At 38.6% G+C, this 25,417-nt stretch overlaps 1 protein-coding gene across 15 annotated transcripts in view; it reads right to left on the bottom strand.

Moving 5' to 3' along the window:
- The window catches only part of PARD3 (par-3 family cell polarity regulator), a 453,511-nt gene that overhangs the window by 400,116 nt on the left and 27,978 nt on the right, over positions 1-25,417 (bottom strand). For all 15 annotated transcript variants that reach the window (XM_030491258.1, XM_030491178.1, XM_030491241.1 and 12 more), the window contains exon 2: positions 3,971-4,072. In XM_030491258.1, the coding sequence (XP_030347118.1) occupies positions 3,971-4,072 (102 nt within the window). The remainder of the gene's footprint in view (positions 1-3,970; positions 4,073-25,417) is intronic.

Below are 25,417 nucleotides of genomic sequence, written 5' to 3'. Positions count from 1 at the left end.
ACCAAAAACCTCTGTTCAGATAAATGAATTTATGATTAAGTGACATCAGGTTCATACCCTACATTGTTTCAAACTATCGCTATTTGCCCAGCTGCTCACCAAAACTGGTGGCTGTTAATGGCAGATCATTGTTGTCTGGGGAAGGAAAGCCCCTTATTTTTCAGAAATGTAGCTACACCAAACACATTTTGATTTCCAAAGCTTTCCACCAAGCAACAGCCTGAGCATTATTATGCAGGAAAAAAAAACGTATATAAGTGCACATGAAAGAATTTTTTGAAATTGTGCAAAATACAAGTGACTATTTGAGCGACAATTCAACTGGGAGCATGTTATATTCATACACATACTTCTAAAATGGAAGATTACACAACAATTTCCTGAATATTTTTTTCCATGGATAAACAAAGGCCTGCAAGATCCCTGAACAAGTACTTGCATATTACACCCAAAGTATGAGGATCACTGATGTGTCTAAGTGCCTCAGCCTGCCAAGAGAAACCATGGTTAAGGATGGTTGGGGTGGGCTTTTTTCATCAGTTCGCTGGAGTTTTTTTGCTGTTGAGAATGTCTGCTTACTAAGAATTGAACTGAGGTCATCAACTATGCTATCATCAAGCTGGAAACTTGTCAAGTTGACATATGTTTTTTGAGAGCCGTTAAATAAAGGGCTACAAGTAACAGAAATCCAAGCAAAACGGTTTGTTAACCTATCTTTAAAATGTTGTTCTAATCACTGAATGCACAAGAAATATCTACTTTTAAAATAATGAATATAGGTTATGCAGTTGACTAAAAGCAATTTGAAAGAGTAATTTCTCCTTTATTTCTGGAAAAGAGATATGTGCTATTCATCCACCCAAGTTTTTCATGAATTTGCTCGAACAGTACCAAATATGCTCATACTTCGGATTGGAATGGATGCCGGTAGTTGAAAACAGATTCTTGTTTCTTGTAGCCAAATATTTTTCAAAAACAGCGAAAACAAGACAACCCACTCGTATTCATGTATACAGAGACAAAGATAAATATAAAAAAACCACTGATACATTTCCACTGAAAACTATCTTTCCATAATAAAACCTGCAGAAAGTTCGCACTTCAATCAAACAATCACAAAGAAGTTTTCCATGGAAAAAATTAGCCAAATGAGCATTTATTACTTTTTGTTTTAATACTGTTACTACCATTAACTGCATTAACCAGGTTTTCAGCAGCAACTTCATGTGTAGTAATATTCTGTAATAGGAATGTTGAAGTTGCATGCCAGCTAAGTTAGAATAGAATGTATTATGCACTTTCTCAATGAATTATGTTAAAGGATTTAAGAAAAGGTGTTTCAGAAAGGAACAAATAGCTTGGCAAAATAACTTTTTCCATGTAGTTTGTTTCATGTTTTTCTCCTTTTTTTAAGGGGGAACAACACTGAACATCACAAATTATTCCAGAGAGCAACTGGTTAACCCTTACTCATTCATTCTGGTTTAGTAAGTGACAAAGAGAATGCCAAAATATAGGGACAGAACAAGCTAAATAAAGTCACCCTACCATGCTGCATTTTAATGTGAAGGACACCAAAGATACTTCTCTTGTTCCACTCAGAACAGCTGCTGTCTCCAAGGGTCTTTGTATTTGTTATAGTAGAGAACATTTTCTCCATGGAGACAGTAGACTAGAAGTAAATGTATTCTTTACATTACTTAGAGTTTTATTTTTACTAAGATAGTTGACCATACAGAGCAATAAATTCACCAAGAGGACAAGCTCGTCCTTAACTGCTTTGCATTCTGTATTGCGCTTATATTACACTGTACAATTACGGCATAAAAGCAACGTAAAAAAAGACAAAAACTACATTTATCATTATGGGAATGATCCCTACATTTAAAGAGTTTTGTAATATCCTAGATATTTTTGCCCCAAATAAAAATAAAATATATATACATATATAAGCTAATGTTTAAGCATAACTAATCCTACAGACCCCAGTAATAATTAACTAAATGCTTAGACAATATCTGTTAAATGCTTTTTAACAAGATATGCTTCTGTGTATATGTACAAAATATCACTAACTGGAGATATATTCAGAACATTGCATTAATGAGACCTACATCAGATTCTGCTAACACAAAACTAGTTAATACACTTGCTAAGAAGGAAGCATCAAATGCAAAGCTAGCAATCCAAAACTGAAAAGAACCAGGAAGGTCAGTTGTAAAATATAAAACAAGAAACTGAAAAACAATTACTAATGACCATAATGCTTGAAAAGAATCAAACGTGAAGGTCAAATGAGAATGATTAATTCAAGGATATAAATGAGCATAGCACAGTGCGTGTTTATATTGCACCTTCCTAATCAATGCTACAAGGTCCTTTAAAAAAAAAAAGGAAATTTAACTGCTAAGTGCTATCAGAAGAGACATGCTGGATTTGCAGAATCAGAGGATATGTGCTTGGCAAATGCAGAAATAAATACTACTAATTACTAGGTATCTTGTCCATCTATACACAAAAACAATATTGTAATAATGACTCTGCCTCTTTCAGTTGCAGTCAGAGTTTTTCACCTATTAGTCATGCATACAAAAACACCCACGGAGTTTCACTGTGAGGGATTACAGCACTTGAAGGCGGCAAGGCAAGGAAACAGCCAAAGAATGAGGTCTTGAAGTCATCAGAATTCAAACTTCTCCTTCTGAAAGGAGGAGCACATGAGGAGCTAAGTGCATGATTCAAATAAGTTAAAAAAAAAAATATATATATGTACACACACATATACATATGTGTGTATATGTGCACACATAGTGACAACTTGCACCAGACTTCTTGAGGCCTGTAAGCAAAAGTTAAACTAATCATGCAGCTGAGCACTTCAATATGAGATAACTAACTAGAAGTTTTAATTAGCTTTTCGTGAAATCTTAGCTGGGCACTATTTTTATGGAAGAAATTCCTCTAAACTCAGCGCTGTTACCCTATACAGCTTGAGTAATCCCAACATTTCAGACAGCAAGGAGTCTCCATGTCCCAAGACTCCTCACATAATTTTTCTTATGAAGTCCTGGTTGAAATAACCATGACAAATTTTGTCACAAGAAATAACTGCAGGCAAAGTATTTATTTCTGAAAAATTAGTCTAAAAGTCATCATTTGGACAGTTTTCAAGGAGCCTTCAGAGAGCCTGTTGCTTCCAACAGAGGCAATTAAGATTCCTGTCTGTGAAGGAGCGGGGTCCTGAAACACATTTCCAGGCTGGTCTGCATCAGGCTCAGAGGCTCTCAAGAGCTTCAGCAAACACATGCAGCTCTGCACAGAAAAGTGTCTTATTTACACGTCTTTACAGTTTGCCACACTGTTTCTTACCTACCTTTTTTTCAACATGGAATGCAAAGGCACAAGTATCTATAACCTCAAACAGTCAATAACAAAAAACCTCTTAGCTGACTGTGATCTAAATCTCTACTTTAAAAAAATAATAAACATGCTCAAGACACAGCAGTGTGTAATTATTTTGTCAAGTTCTTTGTAACTAGCAGTTTGACCCAGTAAGTTTTTTGAAAAACAATCCACCAACCCTATGCAGTTTATAAACACCACGGGTTTTTGCTCATATTCAACTGGCAACATGAAGCTAAAATCTTAACTTACAGATTCTTTTTTTTTACATTATTGTTCCACCATATGAGGTTTTTCTATTCTTGCAGCCTCCTTTTCTTACTTGAACTTTTAAAGAAAGGATGGAAAACCCATGATTTCAATGAAAGATTTCCTGTACATTTAAAAAAAAACATAACAGCAACAGATTTCTCAAATTTGTCAAGGGAACTATATTTTAAAAAAAAAGAGGAAAAAAAAAAAAAGACCTCTGTATTGGCTCCCACTTTTGGACACATGCAGGAAACACAGAACACTGATATGCCAACGTGCAGTGTACTGAGCTGCTTTCACAGCTATGTGTACTTACACGGTCTTTGTCATCAGCTACATCACAAAGAATGTCATCGAGATCTAAGATCCCACCATCCCCGTGCTCCAGTCGATGTACTTGTATCCAGTAGTTTGGATCCTGCATAAAAGGAAAAGAAAATAATATCAGATATCACATACCAACAGAAAAAGGTTATTCCAAATAGTTAACATCACAGTCCTACAAATGCTTGACATGAAAACATCCATTTAGGTCATATTCCTGTAAATAAATGAAAATTGATATGTAAAGCCAAAGTTCTTTTTTTAAATTGCCCAAAGTTCTTTTTTTAAATTGCCCTAGATTAGGTACATACTCTTGCCGCTTTTATCAGCTCTACAGGAGTCCCAGTTCCACCACTGACACATGGGGGAACGGCAGTCCCAGTGTTACTGAATATATGCAGTACATAAAAGGACAATACATTGTCCTCAAAATAAAGTATCTCAGACAGTGGTCAACAGGCATAAAACACTACAGAACAGCTGTAAAGTGTGGGGAAGTGTTTACAGGACAGCTATAAAAGGGTAAAAACCAATATTTAAATGATGTCAAAGGGACTTTTACCTGTGCTTTGGTAGAGTTGGTAGACGGGATATCTAAACCTTATACAAAGAACACTTTCCACATTTTAATTTAAAAAAGATACATATACATATACATTCATACAGACACATATATATGTGCATATATATGCATATATATGCGTCTGTGGTTTTGTGTGTATACAATGCGTCTACCAGCAACTGGGAAGACTGGCTTTATAGTCTTCATTATTACTTTTGATACAAAAGGAAACCATAAGGAATAAGGCTGTCTCCACAAAGTGTCTTCTACATATCACTACATGACCCGAGTGCTGTTTAGTACTCAATGTGTTATTCTTAAAAGGTTTGTTTTCTAACAGGAGAAAGGTGCACTGTAAATACATGACCTGAACATGATACATAATCTTTTCTTGCTTCTCAAATACTCCCCTATAACAGTGGCAGTGCCTCAGGCTGTCTAGCAGTAAAAGACCTTCCTTGCTTTTCACTGAGCAGGCACCACTGCAGAAAGTGACTAATATGAGTGAAGACCTTCCAACTTGCAACATCTTGCAAAGTGCCTGACTTCCTAAAAATAGCAATTACCATCACAGTGTTTTCAGGTATCAGTGTCAAAAAAAAAAAAAGAGACCCCAAAAACCAAAACTGAACCAAACAAAACACACCCACCCAAACAAACTAAACAAAAACCAACACAGAAACAAAACAAAAACCCAGAACTCCACCCTTAAATAATTTGATTTCTTAAATAACGGGACAAGAAATGGGACCACCAGAATCCTTCTAAATGCACATGTGTTTTTAAATCTTGACAGGACATACTGCATGAAATCTTGGACAGCATGCTGCATGAAAGAACATTAAGGGAGATTCGTTTTGGTTTTAATATGCTAGAACTCTTTCTATTTGCATATTATATATGTGGATATGTCAAAGATTTTGGAGAAATTTGATAATCATGAAACTTACTTCATTCTTTTTATAGGTACATCCACCTTAAATACTGCTGTAAATCATCATCATCAGACGATCGGATTTCAGAATTACATTTACAGTGACTAGGATAGCCATTTCACAAATTAAATTACAGATTTTTTTCTCTAATTTCTCTAAGTATTACATATCATTACCTTACATTTCTTCTAAGCAAGTATTTATTATACTATTAACTGACTTTCCTAGGACATGGCTTTTCCCCAAACAGAATGTACTGCTGTAGCACATTGTAGGACATAATTCAGAGCTCATTTCTTTTAAGTCAAAACTCAGAAATAATTAAAAATAGTACTGTCTTATTCTCACTGTCATGCATGAGAAGTACACACACAGCTACATTATACAGAAATTTATTCTGTAAAATCGTACATAATGCAAATACTAGTATAAACTTTTTTGTTAAGTTTGAATACTCCACTAGGACTCACAGACAGGGCTGGAAAAAGCCTTATATATACCCCAGGAATCCTTTAAAGTTCCTTAATAAAAAAATTCTAAAGGATAGTCTGCTGAAGAGGTGCCTTTATAAACTCTGTTCTCAAACTAAAAGGAAAGACGATCCTTCCTTATTCTCCAGCCCATTACTAAAATGTCCTCTACCGCTCATATCTACACAGGACACTGAAACACAGTGGGGAAGACACAGGCTTTGAAGACACAACCAAACTGATGAGCTATGAAGCATCCTGCATTCTAAAGACTTGATTCAGATTTCCTTTGCTAATTTCTCCATCTCAAAGCCAAGTCAGAATTGAACCATAAACCAGGCTTCACCGGAAAATCAGAAATAGAAAACCTAGCTTGGGCTTTATTAGAGTCTGATCCTTCCTATATCACACACTTCACCGTTTTTGTCTGCATCATCTAATCTTCTGACTGAAGAACAGAAACATTAAAAACAGATAACTGCAATATGGCTCAGTGACTTGACTACATCCATCAAAACAAACAGCGCCCAAAACAAACTGAAATTACCACTCCAATATTCCTGTATCTTTTTTTTTTCTCCTTACTACCACAAGTATTTCCCACCTCCAAGGCAAATGTTAAGAAAACATGCACGATTACAGAATCAATAGTAGAAACACCCACTCGTCAAGCACTATTGTGTTATTTCAGCATGTACAATCTACATTAAAAATAGCTTTGTTATACAAGCTGCATCACTTTTGCTAATTAGTTCCTTTAAGAGTTTCTCGATATTGCTTAAGAAGTTTTAGATAGTCTTCATTTTTCCTGCATCACCTATTTGTTGTGCCATAGCCTGAATTGCTCTGGTCGCTTTTCCTGTCAGACAAGATCCTGATACAAAACAATACGTTAGCAAGACCAAACAAGAAATATATAAAACTAGTTTGGCAAGAATTTACTCTGGCAGGATTTGGTAAGTAAATATGAAATAACAACGAAACTTTTCATTAAAGCCCTCTGCAAACTTCACAGAGCAGTTCTACTCTTGAGGCCCTTTTACTCTATTAAAGGTTTCACATAAATCAAGAATTGGTGGGGGAGGCTTGGGAGGGAAGAGAGATCTACGGGAGAGGGGAGTACACATTTATAGAGAAAAAAAAAAATAAAATCACACAACCACCAACCACACAAAACACTGAAGCCAGTGATTTTGCTGATTTAAGAAAATCCACAACTAATTCTGTGTATTAACCAACCAAACAACATGGAAACACCCAACTGCATAAATGTTCGCATTTAAATTCCTATTCTGTGTTCTGTCTACAACAAACATATCCTGTATAAGCGTGAGCTCATATGCAGTGTTTGCTAAATACAAAAGAAAGTGGACCCAACTTAACACTTAATTGAATTCAAGTCCTACTCCGTCATGTTACAAGCGTATCTGTATTCATACATAGGTCAAGTAGTATTTCTCAACCACAGCCAGTAAACAGATACTCGTAATTCCCTATGCAATAGTAGTCTTCAAGCCCTTTCCGAAGCAGTCAGAAATACTGTTTTGGCTTAGACCAGTTACTGAGTCATAAAGTGGAAATCAGCAATTACCAGAGTTTACTGGAGTTTACACAACTTCATCTGCAGGGTGAACTGGTCCAATCACTCCTTCAGGACAGCCAAAACACCTTCGGGGTCCCCCTCTCCAGGTGGCAGCACAGGGCGCTCAAGTGAGATCTCACAAATGAAGGACTGGCTCCAACACTTACCCACAGAGAGATGACCTGGTCAGAGCGCATGCAACAGGCCGCTTACGTAAGTGAAAATCAGAATGCATTCTAGTTATAAAAGAAGTACAAAATCTATCGAGTCTACAAAAGTCAATTTCTGTAAAGATGAAAAAAAATACCAAACAAAATAAAAAGGTTACTTTTCAAGAAACCTGCTTCAGAGTTGTTCTGATTTAAGAGAACATCTCAGGTGCTTTGCTGTTGTTTCAAAATTTGAATTTGTATATTACAATTAGATTTTCACATTTTATTGACAAAAAGCCACATTTATATTCTCTCACTGTTGTGATTGTGTAAAAGGGTATTGCACTCTGCAAATCTGCAATGCATCTAGAGATATAAAACCAGGCTTTGATAGAAAGCTCATTAGCTACATTGCTCCACCAATGTGTAAATTAGCAATGTGCAATTATTTTGTAAAAGCTGTATAGATGCCTTTGTCACTAGTTCATGCAGAAGAACCAGCAAGTTCACTTCATTGAATACAAGATAGAAGTAATGCTAAACCTGATTTATAATATCTTCATTTAAATATTGCATCACTCAGCTCAAGTCTAAGCAAGTCAGATCTCCTGTTTCCTATGTACACCCATTTAACTATTCTACTTGATTATGATTATAAAGGTACTTATAATTTAAACTCATGAGCACTACATTTGCTGCTCTAAAGTCCTCTATAATGGAAGAAAAATATTTGCTATGTGAACACCAGCACTAAGAGTGGAAGCAAGAGCACATTACAAAGGCAGTAAGAATGCAGCCATTCATATTCTGTTTATTTCATAAAACATGACTTCTAAAAAGCATAAAGGAAAAACTGAGAAAACAATTTAAGTAATATCATTCAGTATTCTGTAGCTAACAATTTTATGTTCCCACATAATGGAAACAAGGGCCATATGTGGAAAACAATATCTAGAAATCAGAATGGGAACTGCAATGTGTTCTTATTAATGGCATAACAAGATTTCTTACTCCTTTAGATCTAAATCGGTGTCTTGCTTTTTGCAAAAGTACCCTTCCCAAAAATTTATAGAAACTTTTAACATAAAAGGTTAGAATAAATAATTTGAAATATTTTGTCCATATCATACAAGTAGAGTGCACCACAAACTTTTAAGCAGCCATCTATGTAACAGAAAGCAGAAAATCAGGCTCCTAAAAAGCCCACCTTACAACGCTTACTGTTTGCAAATTATGCCCACTGCTGTGATTTAATCTCACCTGCCCACCAAGAGGATGTCCTGAAGCATCAGAAAGACTACTTCATCTGCATGGCAACAATTACGTAACTGGGGGTGGGATGTTGGGGGGGGAGGGGGAGGTGTAACTTCTTGTGTTTGGTTTGAATCCCACCCAGAGAGCACTACTGAGGGAGGACAGCAAGCCCTCCCCAAGAAGTGTGTCTACTTCTTACCTTGACCGTAACAACTCAGATTTCCCAACTGCAGCTTTCATCTGGGTGCAGACCAACTGTAATTGCCACTACAATTTGTAACACACCTTGAAATCAAGTAAATCACATTCTTTTCTCCTCACACACAGTTATATTTTCTAATCTGTTCAGGTCAAAACATGAAGAGTATTTCTTACCACAGTAAGCGTATCTGGAGTAAGTGCAGTATTTGGAGAAACAGACTGGCTTTGCCAAGCTGAGCTCACTAAGGCTTTCTGTGTCTATCAGAGATCATCCTTCTAAAACCAAAATTATTTAAATTTAGATAGTATCTACAGTTTTTTGCTTCAAGATATTTTTCAGTACAGAGATCCTTAAATGCTTTTTGAAATACACTGTTAACCAGGCAGTCATGCACAGGTATTTCAGTGCAACTTTCAAAGGAAATGAACTTGCTACGAGGACAAGTGAAAGTGCAGAAACAGATCCAAGTGTGTTAATTTAACTTCCCAGTGATAAATGAGGAAATAAAGGGGAGGTAAGTACATACTTTTAGTTTCTGCTTAAAACTATATGGAATCTAAGATAAATGGCGATATGTGGCTATCTTCACTGTTTTGAGTCCTTTGAGAACAGATAAAGCCTTTGTGGCAAAAAAGTACACACAGGTCAAAACCAACTAAATTATCAGGCTGGGGCATGTACTGGACTTGTCTGTTCAGCAGCATATGCACTTGGGTGTGTTAACACAGTCTGAAAGGAAAATAATGGTTAATAAAAACCTAATATATCTGAAAGTTTGCCAGTGAATTCATTCATTTCCCTGTCTAGCTTTGCGCCGTAGGAGAGAACCGTCAAAACAAGCAGTAAAGTGCCAAAGGAAAGCCATGAATGCCCACAGTGTCAGCCGGATTCCAGTTACGTTCCACAGCTTGACAAGCTAACAAGAACAAGTCCCTGGGTTTGAATTGCATCTTCTTCCTGTCTCCTTAAATTTCAGGCACAAAGACCTGCTGCATTAACACACAACAGCAGCAACAGGGGAAAATCAGCCTCAAAGATGATGGTGCTCTCTGAGGTACGTTGATAACACACCATGAACACTTGGTGGTAACAATACAACAGAAGTACATTCACTTTCTCCACAAGGGCACAAGCTGGCAAAATATTTAACATTAATGAAAGTAGCTCTGTAGGTCTCAGAAAGCAATTGATACCTGAAACAACTCAAGTTACCAGGTGATGAGTTGAAGGGACAGTTACCTTTTCCATTTCTGACCACGCTCCACCTGCAATCACTCCCCTCATACCAGTTTTAGAGCACATTTACTCCACCTTGTCCTGTGTCCCATGAAGAAACACAGGGCTACAGAAGACTACAGAAAATAGCTGAATGCTGTACAGTAGAAAATAAGCCTCATCCCTTTCACCTTTTTGTTCCTTAATCCAGAAAACTGCTCTTTGTTCAGGGGATATACCACACTACATTTAACTTCTTTGTATTTTGTATTACTGAGAAATAGGGATACACACCCAAAAAGGTTGCAAATCATGCCATTAGAAGAGGGTTTGGTCAGGGATTCAAATTTTTCAGACATACAAGTATATATACAACGTCTTCAACCAAGGGGTATATACTGATCCAAGATACGAACCAGTTACGAAAAAAACATGCAAATTTGATCACTGAAGCATCTTGTTCCACTTTTACACTCACCAATGTTTTCCCAGTCTCAGTAAAAGGGCTTTAACTCACCAGCAATCCATCCAAGACAAAATCTGAACATCTGGCCAGTATCACTCTTCTTGAGACAATGAAATGTTGAAACGGGTGTTTACGAAGTAAAAAAAGTAATGTTAGGTCTTGCATGCATCCTGCACATCCGCTTTCAAAAATAACAGTGGTTTATTTAAAAAATGATCACATTACACTATCAGTCCTCAGCATAAAAGTCTGAGAGCCAAAAAATGAGCGAATTAGTCATCCACTTCAGCAATTAAATGTCTCCTTAAACCCACTAAATTGAAATAATATGGTCACTAAAACCACCAGAACACTACTACATATCAAGTTCTTCTGCATTACTACTAGACTACAAAAAAAAAGCATCAAGGAACTACTGGCTCTTCCTTTCAACAGCAAAAGGTTGGTATTAAAAAAGGCAAATTTACTTTGGCGGCTAGCCACTACACAGTTTGCATCAACTTTTGAAAATATATATACATGAATCTCTTGCTGTTCTGAAAAGAAACTGTGACTTCCTAAATGTGAAAGGAAAGTAGACTGAGATATGCTCTACAGCTACCCTTTCTGTTTTCCTACCTTACAATTTTCTAGCCAAAATACTATGTCTTAGATACGCATGTTCTTCCTATTAATGTATTACATCCATGCATCATGGAAATCTGGATTTTTTAATTTTTATTTCCTTGTAACTCATTCATTTTACCTAGAAGCAATCTATACCAATCCATGAGAAATCATATCACTAATTAGTTTAAATCAAATTTCCTACGTGCTGCAGATTTATGATACCTACAAAATACCACATCATCTCCATACGCCCCGATAACCTAACATCAAATAATTCAGATTGGAAGAGACCTCAGGACATCCCAGAGCTGGACATGGATTGGTGCATGCTGAGCAGAGGAGGATTTCCTGGCTGTGCCCTCCTGACATAGCGCAGGATGCTGCATGGTGCGGAGCTGGATCCTGGCCACTTACTGCCCACAGGCCCAGGGCAGCCCCATCTGCAGCCCTAGCTTGTGTCACTGCACAAGGCTCCCTCACTGGTGCAGGGCTAGGCAGAGAATCCTAGAATCACTTCGGTTGGAAAAGACCTTTAGGATCATCGAGTCCAGCTGTTAACGTAACACTACCAAGTCCACCACTAAACCATATCCCTAAGCACCACTTCTACACATCTTTTAAATACTTCCAGAGATGGTGACTTAACCACTTCCCTGGGCAGGCTCTTCCAGTGCTTGAAAAAATTTTCCCTAATATCCAGTCTAAACCTCCCCTGGCACAACTTGAGGCCCTTTCTTCTTGTCCTATCACTTGTTAGTTGGGAGAAGAGACCAGCCTCCAACTCGCTACAACCTCCTTTTAGGTAGTTGCAGAGAGCAGTAAGGTCTCCCCTGAGCCTCCTTTTCTCCAGACTAAACAACGCCAGATCCCTCAGCTGCTCCTCCTAAGACTTGTGCTCTAGCACACCAGCTTCATTGCTCTTCTTTGGACACGCTCCAGCACCTCAATGTCTGTCTTGTACTAAGGGGCCCAGAACTGAACACAGGATTCGAGGTGCAGCCTCACAAGTGCCGAGTACAGGGGACGATCACTGCCCTGGCCCTGCTGGCCACACTATTGCTCATACAAGCCAGGATGCCATTGACCTTCTTGGCCCCCTGGGCATACCACTCGCTCATATTCCACCAGCTGTCAACCAGCACCCCCCAGACCTGGGGTCCTGGCTGCATTTCACATGACTCCTGGAATCCTATTCTAAAAATACTGCAGTAAAAACACTGCTCATTGTCAAAACTCATGACTTCAGTGACATTTCTTCACAGCACACAGCCCTGTAACCACTAGGAGGTGCCACTACCAAAGGGCAGGTCCAGGCTCCTGAGCACCCCACCAATGCCTGGACTCTCCTCTTAGTGTCAAGTGACCCACCCGCCAGAAAAGGAGAAGTTATTTTGTGCTGCCACTAGAATGCACGTGGCAACCAACTTTGAGAATTAATAAAGGAAGAATAAAGCTTTACATTTGGCTATGAAAGATTAACACATTTTCACCATGACTACTGATTGTTTATGGTGTGCACAATTATGTTCTGTTTGCGGGGATGGAGGGATGGAATAAAATATTTGAGAAAAATATACTGAGTAACATTGTATCTCTAAACTCTCTCATGTCCCTTCTTTGAGCACTAAATAACACTGTCCTGCCCAAACTGCAAAATAAAACTTCCGTGTGAGATTTATTCCGCTGTAGGAAAATCCAAGGCATCTATCCAAGCACTGTCACAAACTTCCATTATGCTAAATCCACATGTAAGGCAAGAAAAATGTGCCCTTTTCAGATTAACACAGAGCTCATTCCATAATCTTCATTTAAATACAACAAATAATGCAACAAAATAATTTATCAATTACAATTTGCAATTATTAACTCGAGGTCACAGATACAAATTACAGTAACCAAGTCCATAGTCATGAATATGTAGTCAAATGTACTGGGTATAATGGTGCACAATCTTCTATGCAGGGACATTAGAACTGGGCAACAATGCTGAAGAAATGCAGAACACCTTTGGACTGCAGCTTGACAACTGAACAATGAGTGAATTTGATGAAAGAGAAGAGCTTTCTGTTTCTTCCAAGAGCTTATCTCTTACCTTTACCCATCATTACAGCATTGCTTGGAAGTAAGAGTTCATTGGGGTTTTCTTCAGCTGTTATGACAGCTCTTCAAATTCAGTACTAGATTTAGACTGGAATAATGGATTTTACTGGAATAGCCAGCCACATTTGCCTGTACATACAGACATATATGTTGTAGACTGCAGGTGTATGATTGATCTATGTTGATTAAACGAACAAAAAAAAAAAATGAGTCTGGCAAAATGTTTCAAGGGAAGATTTAGGAAGGTAGAAATACAGTTGTCTACCCTAGTGATATACAGCATGAGACGAAGAACCTAATTTATTTCAGAAATGTACTGGAAAGAAGATTTCCATTTCGAGGCCATTAATATCAAGCACCATGAAATATGGAAACAACCAATTTTGATATACGCTCCCAAGTGGGCACAGTCAATTAATCATGTAGTATGTGAACCCTAAACAATGATTAATATACAGAGAGAGTTACAAAAACATTATTATATACAGTGCCTCACGTTTCCGACATGCTATAAACTATGAAGTTAAGAAAAACCATGAAATACCACTCTGTGTAGTGATGACCGTATTATTCCTCTGGTGGCTTCAAAGTCAAGGCTTCATGGGTAGGACTTTGGAATATAAACAGCTTTGCTGAACCATGTGGAAGGAATGCACAAGTTATATGAATCACAGGAAAGTTTATCTCCATTTAGGTCAGCTATGATATCTTAACATTTCTGCTAGGATTTAGTTTTAGCATCCCAAAATTCCTTATTCTCCCCTGCCATCTGATCCACTGTGCACAGGGGCACCCACAAGCTCTCCCTACCTCCTCTACAGTTGCTGTAAACAGGATGCATATGTGGGAAGAGATCCCCCATGCTCCCTGGACCTCAGTATGCACAAGCAGCAGGTTGCTTGGGCACTGCCTGGTGCCTATACAGCAATTCCCTGTCTGGTTTAGAGGAGAAGCAATGTGCCACCTACATCTGTTGGAGCAACCTGGCATATGGCGCAAATAAAAAGTAACAAACTAACATATGCTGAAAAAGACCGATAGATCAACACTGGGTCCTCAGACCCAGAATAGATATGCACAGCTTTTCTACCGATCTATGCTGTAGGAAAATCCAACTAATAGTGAGTGGGGGCCCAAGAGGTTCAGGAGCTTCTACTATGCCCTATAAAACCACTCCCAAGACTATAACTATATTCCCTTCCTTTGTTCTCCACACCTACGTGCACATTAAAGCTCACACAAAAAGGTTTTTATATCATCTAAGTAGGCTAATGTGAGGTCAGAGGACCCCCTCACCCCACCACTCCATCTCACCTCTAAGGATCAGACACTAGTGGAACACTATCTCAGTTTAACATATGCCTGTGCACACACACAGGTTCCTCTGGGTCAAACCCACCAAGGAAAATTGGTTTTCTGTTAGCATTTGCAAAAGCAATGTGGAAATAATCACAGTAGTATATTAATTTATCTGTTAAATGCTTTTCAAGATCTTTTAACCAAAACTGGCCTTCTTTTCACCTCCGGAAAACAATTTTTAGTAACAGTATTTAACTACTACTTTTCCAAACCGCTCAGTCTTTCTGAAGCAGTGTAATAGCAATATCTTCATGTGGTACTGATTTAAGTGTGTAGTCACTCATTTCTAAACGTGCCTATTGTTTTTCTGAAACTTTGAGAACAATCACTATACAAATTCAACTACTATAATCAGGATTATTTTACAAGGTTAAATACAACAGATCTGTCAGTCTCTTTGAATTCTGGGTTCTGATGCAGCACTCCACATTAGGGAAAAATAGTAACCTCAAGAATTATTTGTTTTGTTTTCAAATTTATTCAAAACTTCTAAAGATAAAGACTTTTTTTTAAAAACTGATCCTAAGGTAACTTGGGTTTACCATGGCTGTACTCCTACTGTCTCACTGTGCTGCAGGGTATTACCACATTTAAGATGAAATGCAATTAGCACCATAGCAGGCTGGAGACCTCACCAGGAAAATAAAGGCAGAACACTGAGTGCTACCAACGTTTTTTACCTTTCCTGCTATTTCAATTTACATTCGTGCTTTGTTCGGTGGTGATCAGTTACAGTTTCTCCTCACAAATCTGCAATAATCCTCTTTTTCAAATCAACAACTAAGCTCAGATCTGGTCTAAGAGTGAGGTTAGCCCCAGTTTAACCAGAAGAAACCAGAACTCCACTCCCAACCTCCTAAGTAGTGAAGAGAAACCATAACAGGAAAACCCTAACTCCTCTCCTTGCCCTGAGCCCTTACCTTACCAATGACTCTCCCCATTTTCAAACTCATCCCTCAATCTCATTTCCAGTTCCCGAATTTGGTATAAAAAACAAAAATCACCTGCCCCCCACAGCTGCCCTGCAACCTTCCCTCTTCCTCTGGCTTCTTGAACTCCACTCTTCTCCTACATCATACACATTTAGTTATGGCTCACTATCACTTCCATACCTGGCCAGAAGTGGAAACAGAGAGCATCTCCAAGATGTTAAAGCAACAACTACTGGAAAAAAAAAAGATTATTTAAGAACCTACGACACCAGTATTCCTTCCAACTTGACGCTGAGATACCCTCACAGACCTAGCTGCATTAGTGCCTACAAACATAAGCAAAACTTGCCAAGTTAACCCCTGAAAATCAATCCGCTAAAGCAGGAAGACAGAGGCTAGCATTAAAACCCTCCTTTTACTTCCTTAGTTATCATCTCCTTGTCACCTCCAGCAATAGGGAGCAGCAGTACATTGAACTCTAACCCATTACACATCTTTCAAAATTGCTTAAATCTCTAACAGCATGTCTGCACTCGTCAAAATTAAAGTAGAAGACTTTATTAAGAGAGAAGCAAAACCAGCTAGTCTTCTTGACCAGAAAAGAAAGCAACAAAAAATAACTATTAAACCAGTGAAGCAGTGCCAAGCCCTATTCTGAACAAAAGGTAAACCTTCAAGTCTTCTCAAGTAAGCTGTGAGTGTATCATATAGGAAATTGTAAAAAACTGCTTAATTTTTCCAGCTCAGGGCATTGCAATTTGTATCTCTAGAAGTTTTGATTAATATAAGAATGATATGACATTTTGGTGTTCTCAGCCATAACTTATGATGTGGTATAGACTAGAAATTCCCACCTTTGTAACAAAGTCAACCTTGGCAGAAGACACAGAGAAATGACTGCAACTGCATGCAGAGTAACAATGTTAGAAATATACTCAAATGCACCTAAAATTATACCTTCAAGCCCTGTAAAACCCAAGTAATTATCTTTCTTCTCTTCTGTTAGACAAATTAGAGAGTATCCTCTACTCGGTCAAACCTGAGTTTGAAACCTCTAGTTTATAGTTCTTTATGTGCTTTGAGAAACTGACTTTACTGAAAATGTTTTCAATGTAACAGCATAATTATATGTTATACACACACACATGTATATATACATAATCTGAGAATTCTTCACAACTAATGGCAAAAATAAGTTTCACATAGGATTGATTAAAAACAAAAACAATTAGAAAATGAATTTTTATTCATTTATGTGCAGCTCATATTCACAGAAAAGTAGTATTTTTTAAAGTATGACTTTTGTCGTCTGTAACTAACTCCTTTAAAACAAATACAGAATATTTGAGACTAAGAAGAAAAAGCAGCAAACCTATCTAATGAGCTGTAGGGAAAAAACTATACAGATTTTATTTTTCCCAGAAAACCTGTTTATATTATTCATCTGGGATCTCTCCATTTGATGCCCCACCAAAATGCAGATAGAAGAAGGTGCTAACTTCTCTTGCTAACTTTGAACAATCAGTGCATAACCAATGCTGTTGTTATGTACATTAAGATAGTGCCTTATGCTCCACTAAAGAGAAAAAACTGTTTCCTATTCTGTAACACAGTAGAACAAAAAGAGAGCTTGGTGAATAGAAATAGATTAAAATAGAGCACCTTTTTGACTGTTTTAGCGTATATTTTAGATCGCTAGACATGCTAGCAGCTCCCCAGACAACACTGCATCAAGCTAACTGAAGTTTTAAACCATTTCATCTAACCACAAGCCTCCATCCACGTATTTTCACAAAACACTTCAAATTAATTAATTTTACTTTGTAAGTTTTCCCCTAGCAACCAACAGGCCTTTGTTTTGTCTCTTCTACATCAATAGCAACAGCACTGTTAAAAATACAATGAAAGTTTCAATAACTGGGATAAAAATACATCCTTTTAAAAAAAATCCCTCATGGTTTTTTAAATAGCAAGATGTCTGGACTGACAGAAGTTTGCAAGCATCAGAATAACAACCTTGTATATAGATGTATACACCCACTCTTGTATACAAAGCACACTCTCCAGTTTTTAATGACAAGAATACTTTTCTTAAAGAAGATATCTACCACAAAAGATTTTTTGTGCTGGATTCTTGGATTCCTATCATGCTCTATTTTAATTCAGAAAAATAATTATGTATGCTTACACAATTGAAAACATTAAGTAAAATAATCATTTTCAAGAGCCTGAACATGCATTTTCATTTTCCAGGAATGGTGGGCTTGCTTTCTAGCGGAGAATTCTTCAACTCAGCAGAAAGCTTTCCAGCTGCTTTTACATGCTTTTTCCTACAGGCAAGTAACTCTCAACCTCGTGCAGAGGAAAGCCCCGCCACACTTCAGCACAAGCCAGCTGCACACAAAGTCACTTATACACAACACCTAAACAGTCACCTGGAGACTGGGATGCTCCATGGCTGTACCAGACAGGCTGCTGCGAGAATTCCCAGGGAAGATCCTAGTCTATATATAGAAAGCTGTTAAGATATGGAGAGGTCATGAACTTTCTTCCTTTGGTAAGACAAAGAGCAAGATCTACTGGCTGCAAGCTACAGATAAAGCTGGTTGGAGGCCTTTGCTGTCTTCCAAGTAGGCAGAGTTTCTGATTCACAGCCCCTTACCCCTTCAAAACTAAAGGGAGCAGGGGAGTAAATCAAAGTCTCGCTGGATTTTTATGCATCAGCACCGAAGAAAAGAGAGATGCAAGAAACCTATTCATTTAGTCCTCAGTTTACAAACCAGATTGTTTATGCAAGTAGATGTAATGGATCGCATGACCATAAAGTGGGTGGGGGGACACAAACGCAGCACACACACACACGGAAATGCAGGACGAAGGATTACACTCTGCCGGCTGTTGTGAATCACACACTGACTCACAGTAACACCCTCAGCTAGGCCAAACTCCTGTTCCAAGTCCATATGCATGGATTTCATCAAGGAGGTCCACACTGAACAGTAAAATGTAGCCCTAATAACATTTCATTTTGCTGGACAACTCACACCTACCCTTCTGATTTTCTAAAAGGCTGATTTCATTTCACTCTCTTCTTTTATGTAGCATGCAGGTTGTTACACTAGGAATGCAGTTCCCTTCCCATCTATAAAGGACAACACAAAAATGAACAGTAAAGCAAAATTTTGCATTTCAAAGAGGAGAAATATTTTAGACAGCTTAGAGATATCAGGAATCCTCACCCTTAGGAGAAAGTTTTCTTAAATACAAGCTTCTTCAAAACCAAACTTGAAGTAAAAACATCAACTGTCATTTGATACAAAGATTTTCTAGAACAGACACCATTGTCATGATTAAGACATCTGACATCTGGGCTGAAAGACATGCAAGCTTGTGAAACACTGCGGAGTACAGACTTGCTGCTGGGCCTCCCATCTCCCATGAAGACTCCCTCTCTGCAACAGCCCTCTTATGCATTTTAGGAAATAGATTTTACAAAAGCTTCCCCTTTCACTGAAATGCTGTAAAAAACTAAAACCTTACTGTTTTCACACAACAGAAAATTCATTCCCTGGCTAGTTCTACTATTTAAAACTATGGTTGTTTCAAATTTTACTTAGCTTTAGCAAAAAAAAAAAAAAAAAAAAAAAGAAAACCTAATATTTTAAACTGCCTTGGACTCAAAAGTTTCAGACCTCTCAAGCTTGTGCAAAACATTCTTTTCATACTGAGTAGCTACATCAGATGAATCAAACAAAATACTGTGATAGTCATTCTCCTAAATGTGTGTTTAATCTTTCATATTCACATGAGCTTAGAAGACAATACACCAGTGCTCAATACACCAATGACAGACATCAGAAATACTTCCATAACTAATTATGACTGCATATATTACTCTGTACAGAGGTATTCAGGATGCAAAATTTGGACCTTGGTCACAACTGAAAAGATGCTTGTATTTTGATTCACACCACCACCATGATTGAAAAGGACTAAAAAAAAAAAAAAACACAAAAACACCACCAAACCCAACTACTTTTGCTTTAGGATTTTCACACCTCAAAATCCAAAGCTATTTAGATGCAAACTTTTACTCTGAACTCACCTTTTTTGTGCACACCAAAACGAGGTGAGGCTATAGGTACTTATTGAAAATGCTTAACTGAAACCAAGTTCAGGTGGGTGCACAGAGCACACCCAGCCCAGCTCCAGAGGGGTGTAGCAGGCAGCAGAACTGCAGTTAAGCAGCAGCACAGACAGGGCAGGCAGTGCTGCCCATGGTGATGCAGTAATACAGAGGAGAAGCTCAGTGAGTTGTCCTCCTCCTCCCCCCAGTTTATTACTGATATTACCATAGCAGCTAGAGATTTCAGCAGGAACCGGAGTCCTGATTTCCCAGAGAAGGAACATCTGCCTTAGGAAACTTACAGCTCATAGTTCATCTACTTGAAATTATACTGACCTACCTAATTGAATTTCCTAAACCTCATTTTATTATTTCCAGAGAAGATGGTGCATGGACAGGGTGTCCCAAAAGAGGTGCCCATAAACTGTCAGTGCAAAGTTAGCTACTTTTAATTCTGGAACAGACATACCCACAGCTTATTTTGGTGCAAGCTTAACGAAATGAGAAACATTTTCCACCTTCTCTAATGGGGCTGAAGTACAGCCTTCCTGCCTGTCACATTGCTTGCACTGCATAGGAGAAGGGCTCTCCCCTCTTGCCTCTGTCTTCCTCTGCTCTTCTGGCTGCCTCTGAAGCCAAAAGAAGAAAATAAAAGAGGGCTTCAGACCAGAAGTAAACATTAGTATACACTAACCAGCAGCAAAAGAGTTTGGAGAAATTACACAAACCACTGCCATTGCAGTCCCTTCAGAGACTTGAGGGTTTTGTCACACACCAAGAAGCCTTAAGAGTCAAAAATTATATGAATGACACATGGGTTAGGCAGGGCAAGCAGGAGGGAGGGTAGAAGATGCAGTTCAGTGGATGATGTTCAGCCATATTTTGAATATGTGCAGAAGCAGCTCTAAGCACAGCACAGAAATGTCATAGGAAAAAGAGAAAAAAGTAAAAGAAAGAAAAGGGGGGGGGGGGGGGGGGAGGAACATACCAACCCAATCAGAATTTATCATTACTAACAAATATCCATAGTTGAAAAGAGAAACTCATCAATTTAGCTAAACTGAAAAATGTAGTTTTTCTCTGGACTATGACTCACAGCCCAAATTTTCACAGTGCAGCTCAGACACAGAGGAGATAAGCGTAAGGTTTTGTGTAATTAACTTGTATTTAGCTTTAGAATATTTCTGTCTGCACAAGTCTCTCCTGTTTCAAATCTTAAAGGCAAACGGGAAAGGTTATTTGAGACCGCTCATTCTTACATTCTCTTTTGATTACAGACTAAATCCAAAAGAAACTACCCTGAAAGGCCAAGATAAACGTGCAACCACATAATTAGTCTGGCTTGAATGGCACCAAAGTCAGGAGAAAGTGCCCCCAACTCCAGAGAGATTCAGTCTGTTCCTGAACACCGAATTCAACTCCCATTTATTATTTGCCTGAAAAGCTATATACATATGCTACAGGAAAGTTTTGCCAGGCTCAGGCAGTGATGGTAGATAAACCATAAATAGCCCTTGTCTTCTGCCAAGACGTGTCTATAGCACATCTGCATTGTTTTTCTTGCTCACCCTCAGAAAGCATTTTAACTTGGCAGAGAGGACCATGTTTAATTCTAGTGAAATTCTTGCATGCTGTGTCTTTACAATGGGTCAGTGTCAACAAACATTTGCAAAAATTCAAACTCCAAGTACACTCAGGCAGCAAAGCAAATAAACAAAGTTCAGAAACACATTTTATTCCTAACCCATGGGATGAGTAAAGAGAAGAATTGTCATTTTGCTATAAAGCAGGTACTGTGCTATGTTACAGGGCAGTTGGCGCATCTGAATAAGTAATGAAAGTGCGTCGTTATACGTGTCTATATAACAGCCAGCTCATTAGTTTATATGACTCCCCCCTTCACCAGATGAGAAGAGATTCAGTTTACATCACAGGACAACTAAAAGAAAACTCTCAGACATATTGCACATGACTTCGGGGACAGCAGGGATAAATTAAGGAATTTCAGTGTAATATTGTTACCAGAAGTTTTGGTCTCCTACAACATGCAGGACAGAAACAACTGGAGGTCATATCTGATGTTGCCCAAGACAATATTACTGCCTGGCCCTGGAAAAACATCACCGCAAAGGTCTGAGCCACCCACCCACTCTTTTTTCTCTATGTACATCTTCGTTGCTTATTCTGTTCCTGTTTATGCTGATAAAAGCATTTTGATTACTGTGGTTGAAGTAATACTGGAAAATGTTTTGTTTTCAAAAAAAAAAAAACTAAACTAAAATTGTTTTATCATTAACAATAGAGATTTTTATTTTTTTTCCCCAGCTGCTTTTAGAAAGCAGAAAGGAGAACAGAGCCACACTTAAAAACAGTATTTACCTGTTCATTCTTCAAACCAAGATGCTAATGCTGACATACTTGGGGTAATTTATTCATGCCCCACCACCTGCATACATTTGGCCTTATGGAGTGGGCAGCACAGATGATCATATGGATGGGGAAAAGGAATAGCAACAGGGCTGCCCCAAGCCAGAGGGGATGGAGGGGAAGCAGAGGTGCCTGCCAGGCTGGACCAGGAATCACATTTTCCTCAGGAAGCAAGGCTCAAATCATAACCCAGAGATCCCACTGGGACATGGCTCTCCACACACCTAACGCTGACCCAGAGCCAATGCAACTTATCCCTAAGGGTGCTGTGGTGGGTGGCCTCTGTACAAGCACATTAAGCAAGTATAAGCACATTAAGCAAGCTCATGCCCACAGGACTTCATGACCTCTGCTCCTGCATCCCTCAATACAAGCTGGGTCTTTCTTTTTGCTATTTCTTGCTATTTTAACTTGTTTGGCTTTCACGTGTTCTACAGGTAAGCTGCTCCCAAATGCTGCCTCTGCAGCAAAGCAATGCACAGCAAGGAAAACAGGGTGGGGAAAGCAACGCTAGCAATACCATGCCTCAGGTTGGCTTCAACAGCTACAAAGTAGCCTCAAATTTAACCCACGGGCACTTTGATCAACAGCACCAACAGCCCTAGGTCTGCTGGATGGTAAGTGCTGGATGGAAGGCTCAGTGGACAAATTCATTGTAGGCTGGCAAAGGGTAACAAGGTCCTTCCTAACTTCCTCCCTTTTCCTTCTGAAAAAAGTACAAGTTACCTAGGCTTTTCCAAGCCCTCTGCCAAGCAAGGAGTACAACCACTCAGACCAAGGAAAAGATACTGTAGCAGAAATCATGGATGCATACTACTTATCGCTGTGGGAGGAAAAAAACCATATGCCACAGCCACCATAAACCAGGTGACCATAGATAATCAGGCCACAAATGGTCTTTAATATACTCAGAAATATACTGTCCAAATACTACATTGCTGATGAGCAGCGTTTTTACACACTGCACTCTCGTTGATTACTGGAGAACAGCAGGAGTAATTCCCAACAAAATGCACTGTTGAGGCTTGTAGCAGGAACCCACCACATCCACGAACAGCTCCTCACAGATCATTACTGGAAAGACAAAAAATGCAGAGGGGGAAGGCAGCCCTTCTGAGGATTAAGGAGTTCACCCAGCAATCACATGCACCCAGTTATTTCAACGATCCTTAAGACAAAGCATGCCCCAACCACCCAAGCTCCAACATTCTCTCTCCTGCCAACACCACATGCCCAAGCCAGTCACACCTGCAGCAGCCTTTTGGCAGTCACCACGTACATTCCAATGGGCTCAAGCATCTGTGTCACTTCACACAGAGCCCTTCAAATGCTCTGACTAGCTCTGATGAGGCCTTGATCATCTGGCAAAGAGGCATTACACAAAATAAATAACTACACATTTTGCAAGAAATTTTGCAGAACACTAAGCTGCTCCTGCAACTTACTTTGTTGATATTGCAACATCTTAAATATTAAAATAAATTTAAAAAAAAAATAAAAAAAAAAATCAGAAATAGCGGCCACTTCTAGGAAACGATGCATCTGTCCCCCAGAAACACAGAGGGATTTGTAGCACACATCACTGGAAGGAATTCATTTATTTATTTTTAAACACCAGAAACCAGCAAAATCAACAATCAAATGACAGGTTCAATCAAATTAAGATTTCAGAGGAAATTAAGCAACTAGTCCACAATGATGGGAAGTGAATCTGTGGACAAAGCAAATAAAATACTTTGTCTGTTTTGCTCCAGCTCTTAAGAGTATTATTAATGTGTCTTTCCCTGTGCACACAAATTATAGAGCTAAATGCATTCCAAAAATGCTTACAAAACAAAAAGTATCAGATTTATTGGAGTCTTTAAAATAAGAAAGTTTAGCTGGAGAGATGTAGCTACTGCTGCACGGTGTAGAAAGCTGTTCCATACCCAAGAATCTAGCTTCTACATCATGTAATACAGAAACCATGACAAAAATGACAAAACCAAAATGAATGTAAGCTAGCTTCTTCACTTAGCTGAGTTCACTGGCTAAGACAATCATATTTTATAGCATATTGGGTTTTACCTTCAACGGTATTTCACAGATTTCATCCCAGTCCAATCAACCGAACAAGAAAGACAGCGGCGCCGAGGCACTGCTCTCCTTTGCATAATGCCCAGATTCTGGAGTTATGGATGTCTGCTTTCCAAAAATTCTGCAAATATTGGGGTGGGTGGGGGGGGGAGGGGAGGTTTGTTTTGGTTTTGGTTGTTTTGGTTTGGTTTTTTTTAAATAACCAGCCTGGGCATCTTGAGTTTTGTTTTCTTTTTTTGTTTTGATTTTTTATTATTATATCTGGAACCTCCAAACCAGAAGTTAACAGGACTTAACTACAAAAGTAAATAAAACCTCAGTAAACATCCACACCCGGAGTCACTAGACTGTGAATATAAACACCTCACTGCAAATGCAGTTTGAAGTATGGCAGCAAGGATGTGTAAAGGAAATAGAAACATGAGCAACAGTGAAGTGCTACCTCTGTTCTTCCGATCTCTTTCTGTTCCCCACAGGCGCTTTCTTCAGGATAAATTTATTGCTTTGATCAAAGTCTGGTGCACCCACCTATCATACAGTTATTTTTATGGGCCTTGTACTGCAACCTGGCTCAGTTTTGGTTTCACTAGCTTACAGTTTAAACAAGCTCAGCTTTTTTTATTTTTTAATGCTTATGACTTATCAATTCTTCTTGCAGGAATCAATGATGTGCATTCCACTTAAGCGGGCTCAGGCTTCCCTTCCTGCTAATCCCTCAGCGCACATTTGCACTTGCCAAGGTATCATTTCTCTCCAGAAGAGAGCTTTAAGAAAGGAAGCTTACTCTGAAACACAGACAGACTGTTCAGAACTGCTGCCAGAAACCCTCTATGATGCACTGCAAAGAAGACTCTGCAACAGCCACGTATATTCCGCAGTCTCATCCATTTTCTGAAAATTCCAGCCTCCATTAAAAGCACACTATTCACTTGCTAGCAAACTTAAGAACATGCAAACATTTTGCTTTCTCAT

Source organism: Strigops habroptila, chromosome 1, assembly GCF_004027225.2.
Source record: "Strigops habroptila isolate Jane chromosome 1, bStrHab1.2.pri, whole genome shotgun sequence".
Classification (NCBI taxonomy): Eukaryota; Metazoa; Chordata; class Aves; order Psittaciformes; family Psittacidae; genus Strigops; species Strigops habroptila.
Note: the sequence above shows the minus strand (reverse complement) of the source record. Positions and strands in the feature narration are given on the sequence as shown.